Below are 16992 nucleotides of genomic sequence, written 5' to 3'. Positions count from 1 at the left end.
GCTGGGGAAACGGAGGGTGCTGGTAAATTAAAAATGCTGGTTAACTCAGAGGTAGGGGTTTGGAGCGCAGGGGGATGGCTGCAGGGCACGGGTTCAGGGAGGGAGTTTGGGTCCGGGAGGGGGCTTGGGAGGGACTCGAGGTGCTGGATGTGGGGGGGCGCTCACCTCCGGCAGCTCCCCGTCCCTGATGCTCCTAGTGGAGGTGCAGCCAGACGGCTCTGCAAGCAGGCACGCTACCTCCGTCTGCAGGCGCTGCCCCTTCTCCCCCCCGCAGCTCCCACTGGCCATGGTTCCTGGCCAATGGGCTGGGAGCTGCGCAGTCAACACTCGGGGAGGGGGGATGGAGGTAGTGTGCCTGCGCCTCCGCCAGCACAGCAGGGATGGGGAGCTGCTTATGGGGAGCTGCCGGAGGGGAGCGCCCTCCTGCTCCCCCATCCAGCACCATGAGCCCCTCCCACACTCCAACCCCCTGCCCCAAACTCCCCCCAGAGTGTGCCCCGCAACCTCTCCCACACCCCATCCCCCTGCAGGCCCTGCACCAACCACACTATACACCAGGCTTTCAGTGCAGATCAGAAATGCCGATTTATAGAGCGTGCTGGTTGGTGAAGTGCTAGATAAAAAAGCTTTTACCGTATCTTAGGCACTACTTAATAGTATGAGAAAGCAGCAGTTATGATTTTGTAAATCACAGTTCTAATAAGCTCGAGTTTGTGCATATGCTGGAAGAGATATGGTTGTAAGATAAAATAAGCTCACTAGTAGGTTAAAAATAAAACAAACCCCACGGGACTGATTTTCTATTGCCTTACACCTTGTGCAGTCACTAAAAGCTCACTCTAATGCTTAAAAGACATTGGATCAGGCCCTTTCAAAATTGCAGTATTTTATACCCAGGTAGCAAAGTCATGAAGAAGAGATTTCCAACTACAAATTTCCTTCTCTTTCTTATTAACAAAATTCTAGCTCATAAAGAAGATCTAGAGTTTTAAAATTACATCTCTTTCACCATTTAAGCCACTGATGTTTTGCATTTCACTCAGTTTGGACAGTCAATATAGAACAACAGGTTTTAGTTTGTGGTTCTCAAGCTGTAACACAATGCTGCAATTTTGTTTCATGAAAACACACAAAAACCTTTTCTTTATGCTTATATGTCTGAAAGCATTTATATTAATAATTATATTAAAATTAAATCAATATAGGGACCTGAACTTGTTGACAATACCCTTTTAACTCTGTGGATTTATCCTGGGGGAGGGAATTGGGTTTTTCCTCATTAGTTCTTCAGTTCATTTAGTTTTCTTTCCTAATGCAAAATTCACAAATTCACTGTTTTCATTAGCAGACATACGTATTCTGCAAACTCCTGAATGGCACCAAGGCCACCATTACTTTTACAAATATAGCCGGCAGCCTTCTGAGCAGCAGCACACGCATCTGCAGGAACACCGCTCATGCCAGCTTCCTTCAAGCAGTCCACATCGGATTCTTCATATCCTATCAAAGGGGGAATTTAGATACGTTGAAGTGAGATAAGTAAAGCATTTTCTCTTGAATGTGATGAATTGCAGCTTTGGTTAATAAACTAAAGAAATAATTTGTATTTTTACAGCATTTTTCACCTGAGGATCTCAAAAGCACTTCACAAACTGGAATCAATCAACCCGTACAAAACCTTGAGAGATGTAAAATTTACAGGTGGTGGCTACAAAACAATAAAAATATTAAGGGCCAGATCTTTGGTATATCTCCAATTATTACCTTATTACCTATCTCCTAGAACTGGAAGGGACCTTGAAAGGTCATTGAGTCCAGCCCCCTGCCTTCACTAGCAGGACCAATTTTTGCCCCAGATCCCTAAGTGGCCTCCTCAAGGATTGAACTCACAATCCTGGGTTTAGCAGGCCAATGCTCAAACCACTGAGCTATCCCTCCTCCTTGCAGATACTTAAGACCATGCACAACTTTATACACAAGAATAGTGCCTTTAAAGTATATGGAACAATTCAAGCACTCGTTTAGCTTTACACAAGTATTTGGAGGATTGGGCCCGTAACTGTTAATTGAAAAATCCTTTGCACGGTAGAATCAGAGCTTTCAGCAATCTGGTTATTAATCTTGCCTATTAAACTAAGGGCAAAGTGCTTTGAAGATAAGCCATGCTATCTATTATTTAACTGGATTTGTGTATGTTGCATGAAGTTTCCATTATAAAAAAAAAAAAGAAACTAACCTAAGTAAGCCACTTCTTTCCAGGATAAACTCATTTCATTTCTCCAGGCTTCTATATCTTGTCGTTTATCGGTCTCAATGACTTTCACCTCACAATCCAATTTCATAGCAGAAATCGTCTTTGAACACTCTTTTTCAGAGATTAGCCATACCTATTAAATCAAGTCAAATTAGAATAAACTCCATATACAGACACAAAGTGACTTTTGAATGATCATAATGGAAATTGCTTTTAGAAAATCTCTGATAAAGGCACTAGCATTCCATAGCTGAAGTCTCTCTTTTGGACTCAAAGCAGAGCTGATTAGGATGCAAGAACACATTATTGACCTTGTATTTCTAGTCATTAAGGAAGAGTGATTTATCCATATGTAGGTTTCCTTCTAATTCACGAAACAGGAATTCTCATTTTTCTCTTTAAACACAAACACATGCCAAGATTGTTAAATGAAATATTGAGATTGTCACAATACAACCATGGTGTGCTGGCTATCAAATGCCCCAAGGTCTCAACACCTAATCTAAACCACACTGGGCAATACAAATATCTTGATGAAGGTTTCCACAATATTTCTAGATGTACACATGTATTCAAAATATTTTCCATGATTTCTCCGTCTAGCAACATTCTTGTGATTTGCACTCAGGGCTCTGGAGTTTCAGCAAAATTCTAAAAGAAAGAGCTACATGACACTGCAAGTAAATGTTGGAAGTACATTTTGTATTTGAAAGCTAGGAACAAAGCACTTTGTAGGCTAAAACAAAAGTTAAAACCACTTATATTTTCGTTAAAAAAAAAAAATAAGTATAGGCAAAATTCTCCTCTCCAGACTGTGCTACAAGTTGTCAGAGAATATTTTCCACTCATTTCATGTTTAGAATCAATGGGAGTTGTGCGCAGCGCAAGATACCACACGTCTGCAGTATACATGGAGGTGCAGAACAAAACTCACAGCCCCATGGGTTTTATGACACCTTTAGACCCCCCAATTCCCAGTACTAAGGTATAGAAATGGGCTCAGACATACTTTGGCAGCTCAAGATAAGCAGTCTGTAGGCAACAGTGCTTCACAGAATCACCATAGCAGCAATTGCTAGGTCTCTGCCCCATCCCATCCAGCAGGGGCCTCGTAAGACAGCATGCAGCTACCTTACTCAGTTCCTGCACTGGGAAGTTCTCCCTGACTGAATCAATCAGGCTGTACAGTAAATGTAAGTTTGCCTTATAGGGCTGATCCTGCACCAATTTAAGATCTTACACTTGTGTAAGATCTTCACTGAGGTAGAATTTGGCTTTATGATTGTTTTAAGTTGCTTTCCTTAATGTGGTTTTGGTTTTTTCACTTATCTTGAACTCTTAGGACTTCTGAGATGAAGGATGGATGATCTTGTGGTTAAAAGCACTAGACTGAGACTCCAAAGATCTGTGCTTAATTTCCTCTCTCTACCACAGTTCTTGCGTAACCTTGGGCAAGTCAGTTAATCTTGTGTCTCAACTTCCCATCTATCTCCAGGGGATAACAGTGCTTCTGTATCTCAGAGGGCTTTTGTGATGACAAATTCATTAAGGTTCATGAGGAACTTAGATACTAAGGCGAGTAGGAGTCACACAACTACTGAGATAAAGAACTACTGCTCAGTGTGCGTGCCAGATCAGCAGCACATGCAACATGAGCAGTGCCAACACAATACCATACAAATTCCTTCCCACCAACTTAGGACAACTAGAGCAAATGCCAACACAAGTATGAATGAGATCTAGAAACTTGTCATAACCACATAGGAACTAGAGATCCTATAGTAGCCACCATCTGAGTGTACTGAGGTGCTAAGGTGGCTTAGTCAAAACTGTTCTCAGAAGCGCCATGCCCTACCTCCATTTTAATTTTTAAAAGTTCACGGTGTAGAAGTTAAACAAGGAACAGAAAGGAATCTCATGATTCAAAAAAAGGTGCTTACCTGAACTCCTCTTTTCTTTAATAAGGAAATCCCATCAGCACCTCTATCACCACCAGAGCTTATTTCTTTTTGATCTTCTGACAAACAACTGTGACCATTGGTGCGGCTTCCATCAATGCTGCAAACCAGTAGCTTCATCTCTTTACCCAAATAGCCATATCTAGAGAAAAGCTATCATTTCAGGATGGAAAACTTCGGAATTACATTTTTAAAAAAATTTAAATAAAAAGTAACCCATTCATGCAAAGCAAAGGATCTTGGTTTGTGATTCTTGGTTACTTTCACAAGAAAGACTCCCCAACATCTTTAATTTTCAAAATATACCCCAAAAGATAAATGCAGAATAAATGAATCTGTATTTCTAAAAAACATGAAAAAACAAAAACTTAAAACTTACTAATAAATGCAGCTCTGTGGCGAAAGACAAGTTGCCCATGTTGTCCATTTTATTTGTTTTTAAAAATAGCAATAGAGTTTTTTTTATTTTCTTTAGAAGAGCTAGTTATGTTCTATAGCACTTGTTTTAATAAAGAAATGTGGAAAAACAGGTCACAGATACAATGACTAAAGTATTACTTGACCTTTACATTACAGTAGTACCTGCGGTGCCCAATCCTAATGTAGCCCTACAAACACAGAATTAGGCATGGCGTCCGCATGTAGGAGCTTAAGATCTTACACAGAGCCAGAGTGGACATACTAAAGAAGTGCTATGTTAAGGTTGGGTTTTTGAATCACCTACCCCCAGGCTGAAACCGCAGAACCGAGAACAAGGCCAATTGAGCTGATCTCAACAGTCTTAAGAGATGGTACAGGGATGGGGAGAAAGACAGCTTAGGTCAAAGACATTTGAGCAATTGTTTCTTTAAACAACCAACGCTGAAAAAAACAGATTGATCAAAGTTTGGTCATACGAACCCTTCAAAGCTGATATTCAAGATCAAGGGACAAAATACATCACAAAACCTCCCTTTTTACCTCAGCACTCTTTGCTCTGCAATAGGCCAATCGATATCTATGTCTATATCCACGCTGCATTCAGCACGCATTTCATAGTAGATCACTTTTCCAGCCTAAACAAAATTAGATTTCAGTAGTATTATTGCCCATACTTCATTATCAGTAGCTAACACAACAGCAACTTAAAGACAGAAGTGTGTAGCCTTCACGACTAAATGAAGAGGACTAAATATGTTTAACGCCATATACAGTAGTGACCAAATTACTAAGCTGGGGAAAAAAACAACATTTGTTACTATTACTTTCCATTTGCACAGTGCTTTTCATCCTAGACTTTTACAGACTCATTTTTGTAAAGGACTTTATTACCCTTATTTTACAGCCAAGGAAACTGAGACACAAAGACTTTCATCACTAAACCCTACTGACTTCACTAGCTCATTTAGTGGGAAAAGAGACAGCAGCACATTTAGCTCTGACTCAGTACAACTATTTACTGGCACGGCAGACTCGCTCTTATCTCAGGATTACTGGGATCTCTTATATCATGATGGGCAAGTCACTTAGTCTTTTTGGGCCTCGGTTTCCCCAGCTGTAAAATGGAGTTCAGACTACTGATCTCTCAGAGAGTTGTTATGAGAAATACTTAATGTTTGTAAATCATTTTGACTTCCTCTGATGGAAGGTACTCTCTAGAAGTAGCAAGTTATTAATATTAAGTGAAAAAAGTCACTGATTTTTCTGTTGCACAATTCAACACAAGGCTCTAAACAGCTTTTCAATTTCATGTAGAGTACATTTCCAGTTTAGTACATAGGAACCATGCCCTGAGTAATAGCTGCTGTGGACAACTCTGATGGGCAGAGTGGACTGACTGCACCTTAGCATCAAAGAATCAAGATGAGGAAAAAAAAAGGCCTGCCTTTCATTTTCGGCGTCAGAAAGACCAGCTCTTAGTGTAAACTTCAGAAAATACCAAAATGTTACTGTAGTAAGTGAATGCTGACAATAAGTAGGCTCAACTATCTCTTTAGTAAGAAGCCAAAGGCCTATTATGTTTAATTGCTTCCTCTGCAGCTAACATGATAATAGTACAACACTGAATGAAGGTGGCTGCAAGACAAAAGTTACACAGCATGGTTAACATTCTCAGCTGGACAACCTTCTGTGCAAGGGGAGCCAGGCCTACGCTAGCCTTGGGGCTTTACTAATGTGTGTTAGTTAGCCACGAGCTCCAAGAGTGTGGGAGTGCAGCACACCCCTTCCCTGATATATCACTTATGTTGCAGGTTACAGGAGAGTGGTGTGTAGGAGTCAGATACACCCAGTTCTGCACCCTCTGGTAACTATCCCACTTCAAAGGATACCCCCAGCATGGGAGACTCATCTGCTTTCCGTTCCAAATGAAGCGGAACACAACTCAGGACTGAGTCCTGTAAGTTTTTAAGAAATATTCTGCACTTCTAAAACTAAAGCAGGGATGCTCAAACTGGGGATCGGGACCCCTCAGGGGGTCACGAGATTATTACATGAGGGGGGAGAGGGGGTCACAAGCTGTCAACCTCCACCCCAAACCCTGCTTTGCCTCCAGCAGTTATAATGGTGTTAAATATATTAAAAAAACGTGTTTTTAATTTATAAGAGGCTTGCTATGTGAAAGGGGTCACCAGTAAAAAAAAAAAAAAGGTTGAGAGCCACTGAACTAAAGGATTCCAAGCACTCTGCAAAAGTTAAGTCAATTAAGCCTCAACACCCTTGTGAGATAAGCATTATCCTCATTTTACAATGGGGAAACTGAGGTACAGAGAGATTAAGTACTTGCTAAAAGTCACAAGAAAGTTGGTAATATAGCCACAGCCCTCTTTATCTACATGCTACACTGGAGGCCTGATTCTAAAATCCTTACTTAAGAGGAATACTCTGAGGAATACTCAGATGAATTAAGAGTCATAGAACCTTATCCTGGAGTTCCAATGGGAATTCTAACACTGCATTTTTATAGGCCTAAGGATATACATTCTTCTTGCACAAATTCTTTAAGGAAGCTATGTTGTAAGAACTGTACCTACCTAGTGCCAGAGGGCTAACAGTAGTTAAGGGTTACAACATAGCTGGCTTCAATAATTGCTGCCTGGCATCCGTTTTTTCCTTCAACACTCAACTTACTATGGCCAATTACATGCATCACAATTGCCAGCTTTGAGCTCCATAATGAAAGAGTACTAGAGATGTTACTCTAAAAAGCCCCGCAAAATAGAAGCACTAACTTGTAAGTAGTCTTGTTCAATCAAGTCCTTTTTAGCAAAGTAAAATGACCCATTTTCATACAGTTCTCCATCCCAATCCTGACGCCGGGGCCGCTTTGCTGGATTCAGGTTTTGGGGCGTTGTCACTTTGTTAACTGTAAACAAAAGTGTGACAAAATGAACAAATAAAAGCTTTTGTTCACTTTCTCGTTCAAATATCTTGCTGCTGGAAATTAAAGGGTACAACATAGTCATCAGCTTCTTTGATTCCTGTCTCAGAAAGGGTAGGTACCTAAGAATCACTGAACTGTTGTGTCTCTCTTGGTAACTTTGGATCCCAAGGCTTAGGAATGCCCTATATTTCTTGTACAGAAAATGGAAAGATCCCCATTCAAACTTGCAGAGAACACATCTATCTCAGTCTTCAGACCAAAACCTGCCCCATGGCCCTGTTAAAGTGTTCCTACCTTTGTGAAAGAAAAATAGCTCTTCTCCCATTACCATTTCTAGTACCTTGTATGGAAATTTTTTTTTTGCTTTTTTAGGGAAATTAAAAAAAATAAATAACGTCATCTATATACCTTAAAACATGTCTACTATATGTCTACTATACACCCTCACGTCATGTTATTCCTTCTGTAGTAACTCCTTGCACCACGGGGTGGGGGGGAAGAAGAGAGAGGAAGGGGGCATAGTTTTAGGAGCACTCAGGACACTATCTTGGAAGGATGTTGAGTAATCTTGTCTCCCATTGAAGGCAATGAGAGTTGAGAGTGCTCAGCATAGTGCAGGACTGGCATCTCAAAACAGAGATGGCACATTAGCTCTGAAAGCCTGAGAACATGTTTTAAGCACACAAAGCTGACTGTATGATGATACTTGTACACTAAATGACAGTATTATGCCTCTTGTACACTAAAAGCTACAACTAAATTTTCCTTTTCAAAGCAATTTGGAAACGTCACTCAAAAGCTCCTGTTCTAATAAAGACTTTTCACTAATCATTTGTTTTATTCTAAGTAGGGCTATCAATTAATTGCAGTTAAATCATGTGATTAATTCAAAAAAATTAATCACTCTGTTACTAGAATATCAATTGAAATGTATTAAATATTTTTGGCTGTTTTCCTACATTTTCAAATATATCTATTTCAATTACAAGCACAGAATACAAAGTGTACAGTGCTCACTTTATATTATTATTATAATTTTTACAGTGCAGATATTTGTAAACAGAAGAAATAGTATTTTTCAATTCACCTTATACAAGTACTGTAGTGCAATCTCTTTATTATGAAAGTGCCATTTACAAATGTAGTTTTTTTGGTTACATAACTGCACTCAAAAACAAAACAGTGTAAAACTTTACAGTCTACAAGTCCACTCTGTTCTTCTTCTTATTCAGCCAATCGCTAAGAGAAACAAGTTTGTTTACATTTATGGGAGATAATGCTGTCCACTTCTTAATTACAATGAACCTCAAAGTGAGAGCAGATGTTCGCATGGCACTGTTGTAGCTGGCATCACAAGATATTTACGTGCAAGCTGCACTAAAGATTTATATACCTCTTCATGCTTCAGCCACTGTTCCAGAGGACATGCTTCCATGCTGATGACGCTCGTTAAAAAAAATAATGCATTAAATTTGTGACTGAACTCCTTGGGGGAGAACAGTATGTCTCCTGCTCTGTTTTACCCACATTCTGCCATATATTTCATGTTATATCAGGCTCGGATGATGACCCAGCACGTTGTTCATTTTAAGAACACTTTCACTGCAAATTTGACAAAAATGCAAAAAAGATATCAATGTGAAACTTCTAAAAATAGCTAGAACACTCAACCCAATATTTAAGAATCTGAAGTGCCTTCCAAAGTCTGAGAGGGATGGAGTGTGGAGCATGCTTTCAGAAGTCTAAGAAGAGCAACACACTGATTCGGAAATTACAGAACCTAAACCACCAAAAAAGAAAATCAACTTTCTACTGGTGGCATATGACTAAGATGATGAAAATGAACATGAGTCGGTCCACACTGCTTTTGATCGTTTTCAGGCAATCATCAGCACGGACGCATGTCCTCTGGAATGGTGGATGAAGCATCAAGGGACATATGAATCTTTAGCACATCTGGCATGTAAATATCTTGCGACGCCAGCTACAACAGTGCCATGCAAACACCTGTTCTCACTTTGAGGTGACAAACAAGAAGCAGGCAGCATTATCTTCTGCAACTGTAAACAAACTTGTTTGAGCGATTGGCTGAACAAGAAGTAGGACTGATTGGACTTGTAGGCTCTAAAGTTTTACATAGTTTTTTTTGTACATAATTCTACATTTATAAGTTCAAGTTTCATGATAAAAAGATTACACTACAGTTCTTTTACTGGGTGAATTGAATAGTATTTTTCTTTTGTTTTTTACAGTGAAAATATTTATAATAAAAAATAAACATACAGTGAGCACTGTACACTTTGTATTCCGTGCTGTAATAGAAATCAATATATTTGAAAATGTAGAAAACTGAAAAATATTTTTTAAAGAAAATGGTATTCTATTATTGTTAACAGCGCAATTAATCGTGCAATTAATCTTTTAAACTGCTTGACGGCTCTAATTCTAAGAAGTCTTTACTTTTCCTTTCAACTTATTTTCAGCACAATGCTTTGTTAACTTTTTTTTTGTGGTAAACTAGTGTTTTTTATATTCGTTCTCAGAGAGCAGTGCTCGGTAAACTGTAAAAACCACACCCAAAATATCCCAAATTATGACACTGGACAAGAATTAGACTTCTTGGGTAATTTTTATGAAATGGACTTAGCGATGTAAAAGGCACTGACTTGAACTCCTTGGAGAATGAAGGCTTCCATTTTATTTATGAAACTAGTAAAATATGGACAGCAGCAGTATAAGTATCCAAATATGCACCAATGTGTCTGACCCTCAGATGCAGGAACTTCTTTCAAAGGTGAGATGTTAGTTCCATCTTAGTTCATTTAATGGTTGGCCTCTCTGCTACAGCTACATCTTCACCTGGAAAGATGGTGTGTTCTTATCTCATGTTACCTAACATGTGGCAACTAAAAGAGATAAAATTGCAGCGAAGACAAGGCAGTTTGTTGCTTTAATACAAGTTAGCATGTTAAGATAAAGACTATGGGGTAGCCTAGGGTTTCCCTTGTTTTGTCAACTAAGTCTTCCCTACAATTTTACCTCATGTTAATCATCATGTGTTAGCTAACATGAGATAAGAACCTACTTTTTCTCCTAGTGAAGATGCAAGCCTTTGCTGTCAGATCGATATACAACATGTAATCCGTGGGGAGACATGAACTGAGGGCTTTTTGACAGAGTAATTTTATGTTTAAATATGTTAGTGACACTTGTACTTTGAGCTTCAGGTCATCGCTAAGAAATGAGTGAACATTAACAGCTACATTAAAACATCACTATTTAAGAGAGAAAGCTATTTGGGTTTCTCTGATTATGAAATGTATGCCCCTGATGCCACTTCCAATGTAGTGAACATAAAGCTTCCAATCTAGCATGATTTATGAACCACAGTAATAATCAGAAACTTCAGAATATTACCTCCTTTTTTTATCTCACTCCATCTAAACAGATGCCGTCTCACAACGGAGAATACAGAATCATAGCCATCCTCTCGGATCATTTTTGACACTTTAATAAGATCATCAGGATGTAAACAGGGAGATGTTGCCTGAATAAGTCCTATAATATCAACCTCTAAAGAATGAAAAAGTAAAATATATAATGAGAAACTTTGTATGAAATATTCAATAAATATAAATAATAAAATACTTCCACTTGACGATTAACATTATTTACACAGACATACAATTTCAAAGAAATCCCATAAGCAGATATATAAGTTATATGGTTAAGTGATTCACTTTAGCCATTAAAAAAATTGTTGCTACAGCATTACTAATTAAGAAAAAAATATTAAAGACCCCTCCTCACTGATTTCAATGGGAGTTAAGGGCATTCAGCACCTTGACGCATTGGGACTTAAATCAATAGCAACAAATATACCATTATGATGACGAAGAAACTCTTGGATGGTCTCCAAAGAAGAAGAAGTGTCTTTAGATACTTCAGCGCTTCTGCGATGGACTTTTACACCAAATTTCTTTGCCACTTTCTCAATTTCATCATGGTCTGTGGAAATCCACACACTGTTGGCAGACAAAGACACACCACATGAATGAGAACACAAGAGAAGAACACAGAGAGAACACAAGAGAAGAATTAACACTAATCTCTAAATGCACTGTATAACATTAATGGGCTGATTACTAGTCTTATTCATGACAGCAGAAATCTGGTCACCAAATGAGACAAACGTTTAAACTGGATGTCTGCATCCCATTTCTAAATTGTCAGTGGAGCAACTACAATCACGGGAGTTAAAGTCAATGCTGCATTTTAGTAGATGCCTCATAAGAATGCACTTTGCAAGATCAACTCTTTGCTGGTTAAGCACTGATTGAATTAGACAGCCAAACTAATTACAAGCCTACTCACTTTCACTGGCTCACATACAGCTACGAGAGTATTAGGCTTGGTTTTGAAGTATAAGGACATCAAATTGAAGCCATCAAACTGTGACCACCTGTCACAGAATACCAAGAAATAGTTTGTGTCCATTTCTTTTAAGATGAAAAGTGAGGGTCAATTTTTATTCTTGCTCTGAAGGCCGGTAACTGGTGTCCAAATGCTCACTAACCTACTAAGAATCATCACATCTTAATATTGTCTGCATCTGGAAAAAGAACTAGTTCAAGTATTTTCTGTTAGTAAAACTACTGCTTTCAACAGCAAGATAAGAAACCAATCAACCAAGTTAAATTAGATTAAAATCCATTCTCCTGAAAAGCTGAGTGGTACTGTAATCTAACACTTTATGATGTCTGAGCTTCCATACCTGTAGGAAATAAACAAATTAGAACATTCTGAAATAATTTGACACATTGTAACAGTCCATTCTGATGCGTCAATGTTGAATTTGAAATAGTTGCATAGTTCAGAAGCTATGCTGATGTTAATACAATGACCATTCATATCTGTTTGCATAGATTCAGCTATAAATTAGCTTATTCTGTAACTACAGTAAAATAAATGCAATAGGTTCAATCCAACCCGAGTGACAGCTAATCAAATGACAGCCACAGAGATTCTGGCACAATAAGCCCCAATACCGGTATAACAGGATTATCAGGAATGAGAAATATTTACAAAAGGAGAGGTTGGGTCCATTGTGTGTACTGTTGCAGAATGCAGGCAATCATAGTGTGAAACCACTGCCATCAGAATTACAATTTAAAGAACCCCAAAATGTAACAAATGCAATAAAACTTGAGAGAAAAAAACACCTTGTTTCGTCTTAGGGATACTAATATCTTTCTCACTGTACTACACACAATAACTGGTGCTCATCTTTCATCAATTTTTCCATCCAAAGATGGGAATCATGAGAATATATATAATGATGACAGCAGCTCCAGATCATAAATTACAACACTCACATGAGCCACTACGAAGCAGTGAATATTAGTTTCCAGGTTCATTCACGTGTTCTGGAAAAAAAATATCTCAAACTGAACAGTTTAAAAAACCCACAGCCCTTTACATTAAACAAAGAGCTATTACTCCTGTGCATACACCACTACCACGATATCGAACTCACTTTGATCTGCTGGAGTGCGCAGCCCCTCCCCCCCCGGAGCGCTGCTTACCACGTTATATCCGAATTCGTGTTATACTGGGTCACGTTATATCAGGGTAGAGGTGTATTTACATTTCCCATTCAAGTTATTTAAAGGGACCTGGAAAACGTATCCCACTTCTGTCTAACAGTTCTGTACCTCCTGTAGTTAAAAGATTAAATGGGCGTGTCTGTCCTGTTCATGAAGGCAGCCGGCAAGAAGAAAATCAGCAGGTCACTCCAGTCATGGCATATCTAGAATCTCCACATCAGACATAGGTTCAAATACAGACTAAGAGCCAAGGCTCAGGGTACTTCCTGGTCAATGGGAGCTAACTCAGCGCCCTGGCACTCAGGTGCGGCAGATGGGACGTGAGGCGCTGGCTTAATTTAACTTTGAAAATCACAGGATGTTAATTAACGTACAAGTATCAGAGGGGTAGCCGTGTTAGTCTGGTTCTGTAAAAGCAGCAAAGAGTCCTGTGGCACCTTATAGACTAACAGATGTATTGGAGCATGAGCTTTCGTGGGTGAATGCCCACTTCTTCGGATGCCATCGTCGTTGGCATCTGACAAAGTGGGCCTTCACCCACGAAAGCTCATGCTGCAAAACGTCTGTTAGTCTATAAGGTGCCACAGGATTCTTTGCTGCAATTAACGTACAGTAATTGTACCCATGCATATATTAATAACACTCACAGAATTCGACTATATAGTAATTGTCACAATTAATATTACGATATTAATCACAACGCTCAAAGTACATTATTTAATTAACCTAAAATCGAGACACGTCGCTAATTAAAACCCCTCTGAGGGGGATGGGGGGGGGCTGCAGTGGGGCTCCCCGCGCATGCGCACCTCTGGAAGACGCCGGAGTCGATGGCCGCGCGCAGCACCCAGCCGATGAGCGGCAGCCCCGCCAGGGGCTTGATGTTCTTCAGCGGGATCCCCTTGCTGCCGCCGCGCGCCAGCACCAGCGCGGTCATGTGCGCGGGGCGCTGCTCGGCCTCGGCCGCCGGGACAGGGCCGGCTGCAGCAGCGGCGCAATCCATCTTCCTCCGCGCGAGCCTCCCCTGGTGCCACGCGTCAGCCCCGCCCCCGGCGCGGCGCGGCGCCCGCAGCCAGGAGCATGCCGGGAAATGTAGTTCTGGGGCTGCAGCCTCCTGGAGGGGCGGGGCAATTAAGCCTTGCAGAGGATGAGGGGGCGGGGTGGAGTGAAGCCCTGTGCTATTTGGGGTTGGTGCCCAGCACAGGGTGAAGTGGGAGGGCAGGGGGTGCCCTGTCCAATACAAGGTGTATGGGTGGAATACAGCTCAGAAGAGTTCAAGGAAGAACACACCCATCAGTGGTGGCTTTTGGGACTGAGTTTCAGAGCCAGCCTGGCTTAGTAAAAGCAGCAAAGAGTCCTGTGGCACCTTATAGACTAACAGACGTTTTGGAGCATGAGCTTTCGTGGGTGAATACCCACTTCATTGGATGCATGTAGTGGAAATTTCCAGGGGCAGGTATAAATATGCAAGCAAGAATCAGGCTAGAGATAACGAGGTTAGTTCAATCAGGGAGGATGAGGCCCTTTTCTAGCAGTTGAGGTGTGAAAAACCAAGGGAGGAGAAACTGGTTTTGTAGTTGGCAAGCCATTCACAGTCTTCTTGCTTGCATATTTATACCTGCCCCTGGAAATTTCCACTACATGCATCCGATGAAGTGGGTATTCACCCACGAAAGCTCATGCTCCAAAATGTCTGTTAGTCTATAAGGTGCCACAGGACTCTTTGCTGCTTTTACAGATCCAGACTAACACGGCTACCCTTCTGAAACCTGGCTTAGTGTTAATCCTGCTATGGATCCTGGGAGATGCACAAGTAGGCCTGTCCCAAACCAAAGTCCCCCCTTTGCAATTGTGGGGGAGGAACCATTAAGCCCTGCTAGCAAATGATTACAGGTGACAACAAATGAGGAAAAGGGGCCATGTGTGAAGGTCATAGGGCCAAAATGAGAAATCCAGAGGGGACAGTAAGCAGAGAACCCCAGACAGTGCCCACTGCTCCTCAAAGGAGTCAGTGGATGCTGCCTATAGGCACTTTGCCCAGAGACGTCATACAATCAGGGAACAGAAATAGACCCCACAGATACAGAGTTTTCCCATCCCCATCAAGCTTCTTCCTCTTGGTCAGGTGGATGGCCTTCTTGGCCAGCACCAGGAGGAGGCTGACAAGGAGGTCTCGTGAACTGATGGGGACACAGATGGGGTGTGCAGATAAGGAGATGTGGGGGAAAATGCACCCAGAATGTCAGCAGGAGGTTCTAGAACTGGGAGGGGAGAAGCCTGACTTCTTGTACATAGATGTGTAGCAAGTTGTTCCTCTTGTTGTAGAAGGGGCAAATGTTGGGGGAACATTAAACTGCACCAACCACATGCCTGTTGGCTTAGTATTAACGGGGGGAGCACCACAGCATGGGTCTGAGTAAATCCTTCTCTCCCACATGCCATGACAACTTTTCCGGCATTTTAAGGGATAACATCCCACAAACCTGCATCCAAGAAAGAACCGCTTAAAAGCATTTGCAGTGTGATACAGATATATGATTGCATATCTTGAATAAAGCACTTTGTATCCCTTACAAATACTGTTCTGTATTTTGCTTGCAGTTGCCTTTTGTATTCCTTTGTGCATGTTCATTATTTCCTGCATTTGTTTTGAATTCCAGTAGAGTGCAGACTAATCACACAGGAATCATTTTATGATGAATAAAATATCCTTCAGTGAAAGGAAAGACCCTTGAGCCTTCCATTTCATTTAAGTTAGAGCAGAGGTTCCCAGGCTGCAGTCCATGAGAACTATTAGTCCATGGGTCACTTGTTTGTGGTCTGTGGAGAGCTGGCTGGTCATAAGGTTAGCTTTCCTCCTTTTTCCATTTGCTCAACTGCTTTAAAAGATATGGAGGAAAAAACCTAATTTCCTAGTATTATTTTTCCCATGCAAGCAATGGCTTTATATGCCACAGGCATGTTATATTGTCAGGAATGGGAGTCTCCATAAGATGATCTCTTTATTAAGCTCTGGGCCAACCTGGAAAAGTTTGAGAACCCCTGAGTTAGGGGTTAGGGACTTAGTTTGGAATGACAAAACTTCCATTGACTTAAATGGGGCAAAATTCTATCCATAGGCTATACACTGCTAAATCCTTTTTGAGAAGTTCCATTTAAGACAAATTCAGTCTGTGCCGGTGAGTTAGGAAACAGGAAGAGGACCTAGGGAACTTATTTCCCCCGAATGCACCTAGCAGAAACAAAGTAAGATACCAGCCTATGATCATGGGTACCAGCAATGTCCCATTTCATGAGCACAATTAATTTATTTGCATTCCCTATTAGCTGTGTACTTTTTATTTTATTTTATCATTTTAAGTGACTTCAGTGCTACTGAGATGGGATAGAAGGTCAGTCCTGGAGACTTAAGTCCTCTAACCACAGAGCTGGAGCAGCACAAGCAGTAGCACTGCAAGCCTCCCTCAGATGAGCTTGTTGATGTGCCTTAAGCTATGTCTACACTCAAACTGCTACAGTGGCACCAGCTGCAGCTGTACCACTGTAGTGCTTCAGTGTACACAGGGCTGGATTAAGGAAGGGGGCTTAAGAGGCTGCAGCCCAGGGCCCCAGCTCAAGGGGAGCCCCACAAAAATAAATCACAGGCAGCGATCTCCGGGCCACAAAAAGGGGCTCTCAGGCTGCCTGTCATAGCCCCATGCCACTCCCGGAAGCATCTGGCTACTAGCATGTCTCTGCAGCCCCCAGCCCTGTCCCCTGGATATACATGGGTGAAAATGGGTGCCTCTCTCACCTAAATGTGAAACACTTCCA

General features: G+C 41.0%; 1 protein-coding gene across 1 annotated transcript; it reads right to left on the bottom strand.

Moving 5' to 3' along the window:
- Positions 1 to 496: 496 nt before the first annotated feature.
- Positions 497 to 14270, bottom strand: CMAS (cytidine monophosphate N-acetylneuraminic acid synthetase). The gene is made up of 8 exons (XM_039514827.1): positions 13989 to 14270; positions 11456 to 11598; positions 10991 to 11146; positions 7422 to 7555; positions 5173 to 5267; positions 4195 to 4354; positions 2237 to 2387; positions 497 to 1500 (listed from the first exon to the last, which is right to left on the bottom strand). The coding sequence occupies exons 1-8, from the start codon at positions 14180 to 14182 to the stop codon at positions 1322 to 1324; spliced, it is 1212 nt and encodes a 403-aa protein (XP_039370761.1). The 5' UTR covers positions 14183 to 14270; the 3' UTR covers positions 497 to 1321.
- Between the last annotated feature and the right edge of the window lie 2722 nt (positions 14271 to 16992).

Source organism: Mauremys reevesii, linkage group 1 (genome assembly GCF_016161935.1).
Source record: "Mauremys reevesii isolate NIE-2019 linkage group 1, ASM1616193v1, whole genome shotgun sequence".
Lineage (NCBI taxonomy): Eukaryota > Metazoa > Chordata > Testudines > Geoemydidae > Mauremys > Mauremys reevesii.
This window is presented reverse-complemented; position numbering and strand designations above follow the sequence as displayed.